This window comes from Vicia villosa, unplaced genomic scaffold (genome assembly GCF_029867415.1).
Source record: "Vicia villosa cultivar HV-30 ecotype Madison, WI unplaced genomic scaffold, Vvil1.0 ctg.000025F_1_1, whole genome shotgun sequence".
NCBI lineage: Eukaryota > Viridiplantae > Streptophyta > Magnoliopsida > Fabales > Fabaceae > Vicia > Vicia villosa.
Window position 1 is genome coordinate 613,994 of NW_026704957.1, and position 4,218 is coordinate 618,211.

General features: G+C 30.6%; 1 protein-coding gene across 1 annotated transcript; it reads right to left on the reverse strand.

Annotated features, from left to right (window-relative positions):
- Positions 1 to 274: 274 nt before the first annotated feature.
- On the reverse strand, positions 275 to 2,162 carry LOC131622150 (transcription factor bHLH106-like). The gene is made up of 2 exons (XM_058893182.1): positions 1,601 to 2,162; positions 275 to 947 (listed from the first exon to the last, which is right to left on the reverse strand). The coding sequence occupies exons 1-2, from the start codon at positions 1,907 to 1,909 to the stop codon at positions 513 to 515; spliced, it is 744 nt and encodes a 247-aa protein (XP_058749165.1). The 5' UTR covers positions 1,910 to 2,162; the 3' UTR covers positions 275 to 512.
- Between the last annotated feature and the right edge of the window lie 2,056 nt (positions 2,163 to 4,218).

Genomic DNA, 4,218 nt, shown 5'->3' on the forward strand with positions numbered 1-4,218 from the left:
AACTAAACCAAATATTCAAAATATTGTACAAATTTTACTTTTTAAGGTTATATCAGTATCAATTTGTAAACTAGTTGTAAAATTGAAAATTTAACAAATTTTATTTGAATTTGTAAGGGTTTACAAAAATAAAAATATTATATGTTAGGTAACTCGTTTTTATAATACATGGTGCGTTTTGATTAGGTATTGTAAAATTTTAGAGAATTTAAAATTTTAATTAATTCAAATAATATTCTTTTGTTTGACAAAGTATTAAAATATTTATCAACATGTCACTCTTAGGAAATATCTTAAAATCTTAATATAAGCTAATTTTAAGTATTAGTAGTAGACAATTCACCTAAGTATTGGTGTAAGAAACATGCTAGTATTTGAAAATCACATGACACTAATCATAACCTTGTTCTTTCCAAGGTCCTAGAAACCAAAACCAACAAAAACAAACAAAAAAACAGAAATACTAGGAAATGAAAACCATGTCATCATCATCATCATCACACTACATTAGGTTAAGGCATCATTCTTCTATCCATCCCACGACGCCGTTTCGACCTATCATTACAACTACTTGACCTATCCAACAATGACCTAAGCGAGTTCTGAAGAAAATGTATCGATTCAATGCTACTATCTTCTTTATCACCAGCAACAACAAGAACGTTCCGAGTTCTTCCTCCCAGTGTGCAAATTTCAGCTTTCACTGTTTTTAGCCGCAGAGATTTCAGGATTTCTATTAGCTCCGGGATTAAGTCTGACCGATCCTCGCAGCATAATGATGCTTTGAATATTAGTCTTCCGTCTCCGGTGAAGTCGCCGCCTGCGGAGATTACCGTTATTTCGTCGGTTTCGGATGGAACTGTTTCGAGTTCTGTGATCTGAGATGTTTGCTGCTTTAACTCTTTCACTCTCTCCACAACTTTTGCTAGAAGTGAAGCTTTGTCCGTCTGAAATCAACCAAACATTGTAGGGTTACTATAAATTTATTGAATAATTAGTATATCTGATATAGTTATAGTTGGACCTAAAGTTTTAAAAATATCCACGTCCACGAAAACAGCCGCGACAAAATGGTCCGTGCAGATGATATAGCGATACTATCATTCACCATTTTTATGTTAGAGATTAAATTACAGTTAATTCACAATGCAACAACCGTATTAAGTGTTACAACATCTGCACCAATCAAAATTAATAAAGTATTGATACAACAACATTACGACTGTTTTTTAAAACCTAGACCAGATACATAAGTTACTTGACAAAATTGAAAATGAAATCTTTATTTATAATTATAGGTGTAAATAACTTGTGATTTTATGAGTCTTCTAAAAACTAATTAAAGACCTAATTCATTTGATATTTTCATTTTCACTCTATTATTAAAAAGTGCTACACGTTTCATGGAAATTTAATTCCTAAAGTGAGTAAAGTATAATCATGTAGTCAACTAAAACAAACACAGTTACCTTTATTGGTCAAAAAGTGTACAAACTTTGAGACCTAAAGAAGCAAAAAGAAAATTCTAAAGAATATACTTTAACACAATTTCTCCAAGCCAAATTATGTACTATAGAATATAATATATAAAAATAATAACCTTTGAATTGCAAGGGAGAAGAGTACGAAGATGATCAAGGTGAGAATTGATTCTCTCTCTCCTTCTCTTCTCAGCTTCCTTATGATTCTTCAAAGCAGCAAGAGCTCTATCTTGTTGGGAGGAGGGTGTATCAGTAATTTCAGAAACTTCAAAAGGGTGATAATAGCTATTGTTGTTGTTATCAGAAGAGCTACATAAACTTTGTTGCATCATAGGAGTACTTGAATAGTCAAAGAATGAAGGGTTGTTAGCAACAATGAATTGAAAGAGTTCAGAGTTGTTTTCCATTGCAATATTTTGGTGAAGCATATTGTGAAAGAGACGGGGTGTAGATAGCTATAACAATAGAAAGCTAATAAGAAGAAAGTGAGTGGTAGAGTTTTTGAGTGTAGACATGTGGTGGTGTGATATGAACGTGAAGAAAGAAATGATGCTTATGATTGCACTTTTTGACTAAACTTAAGGGTTTCACTATTCATGCTGCCCTTGTGGAATTTTTTCAACTTTTTAAACCACATTATTTCCCTTTCGGTGCCCTTTAAAATATAATGATAGATTTTCATTTTTAGTTTAACTAGTACTAATTGACATAAAATAATATAGGTCTAATATTTTTCTCATTATTAGTACCTATCTAGTTTTTCTAACATTGAAAACTTATTGGGGTGTCTCTACTATATATGATGGAATAAAGTAAGTATCTTTGACTCAAAAACAAAATTTAAAAACTTATGTTTTTGGTGACTTTAGCCTTCGGTGGAGAGAGAAAACGTAGGGAAGAAAATGAGATAAAGGAGTAGACAAATTAACTACGTTATGTCCTTATTTCATTCACACTTCCCTTAGACATATTGTCCTTAGTTTTTTAGGCAAAAATATGTTTGTGTCTCATTTTTTATTTGAGTTCCAAATTAGTCTATTCAAGCATCTAATTAACTCATTTTTACATTGTTAATTTATTAATTAAATCTAAACTAAATAAAACAAAACTCATAAATGGATTAGGAGACTTAAAAGCCATAAACAAACGAAGTGCAGGAAATAAACGAGGTGACGAATGCAAATGGACGAACGAAGAAGAATCCAAGGACAAAAGAAGAAGATTCATTAATAAACGTAACAATAAGACGATTTCGAAAATATTCTGTTTGAATTAGTTTTAGTTTTTAGTTTTTAGTTTTGAAAATTCTCTTTTAAAAATTATTTTTGAAAAAAAAATAGAAAAAAAATTGTTTGGCAATCTAATTCTTGAAAACTGTTTTATAGTAGAGAAAATAGGAAAACTTGTTTGACAATATAATTTTTAAAAACTGTTTTTTTTTAAATAACAAAATTACTTTTGATAATCTATTTTTAAAATAAGTTTTATGATATTAAATTGAAAAAAGCAAAAAAAAACTACTTAATTTGATATATTTTTTAATAAATATTTGTGTATATATAAATAAAATATCTTTTTATGTGTTAACGATATGTATAAAATTCATTTTTCTATACTATCTAAAACATATATGTCATGTCATTATTTATGTATTAAAGATAATTTTTGTCTCTTATTTATTTTATTAATTGATGAGATATTATTTGTATCATATTTTTTAGGGTTAAATACCATTTACCCCCAGCTAAAGTAGCGAGTTTCGGTTTTCTCCCCTTATTAAAAAAAATTAGCCTTTGTCCCTTAACAAAAAAAGATTCTCCAAAGGGAAACCTTATTGAGGGAGATTCCATCAGACTTGCCTACGTGTAATGAATCTTCTTGCTTATGTGGATGTGTGTGACACGGTGGCAAGGTCTCTTTATATAATTTGGGATTTAGGGTTCACGATGGTATTCAATCTGAAATCCATTGTTGCTCTTTCAATTTCTTCACCTTCAACGTGGGTTTATTCCCAAATTTTAGGGTTAAACAATCTCTTATTTGTGTTTTCAGTTGCGTCACCCTTTCTTCTTTCATAACCTCACCCGTGGAAATGGAATCCAGTAAAAGTATCGATAGCTGCAATTCCTACATCTCCAACGTGAATTTGAAGGTCCCTACATGTGGATGCAGTCGTCCTATGAAGATGTGGGTAGCTAAGACGTTCAAGAATCGCGGACGGAAATTCTGGAAGTGCAAGAATGCAGGAGTAAGTTTTTAGTTATTTCATTTTTTGTTAAATATGTTTACTGAAAGCTGGGATTAAGTTTGCTGTATTGTAATTGCAGATGGAGAATAGTTGTGAGTTTTTTATTTGGGATGATGAAATCAGTCGTTCGGAACATTTATGCAAGGACTGTGAATTGGCAAATATGAAGGTTAAGTTGATGGAAGGAATTCTGGAAAAAACCAAGTTGAAGTAGGCTGTTTTGAAGAGAAGCATTTCCCAACTGAAAGTGGCATTGTTGATGTCTTAGTTTTTGTTTGGTGTAAGGTATACATATATGTAATGAATTCATATTTGAGACAAAAGATGTAATGTAAAGTTATATGCAATGTAATGTGTTTTTGTTGTTCAATTACTGTCATTTAGTATGATTCATTAAAGTCTTATAATTTGTTGAAAAGTTTGGTTGATAATGTAGCATATCAGTTGAGCAGGACATTCTCCTTTTGGACAAAATACATTTAGCATTCA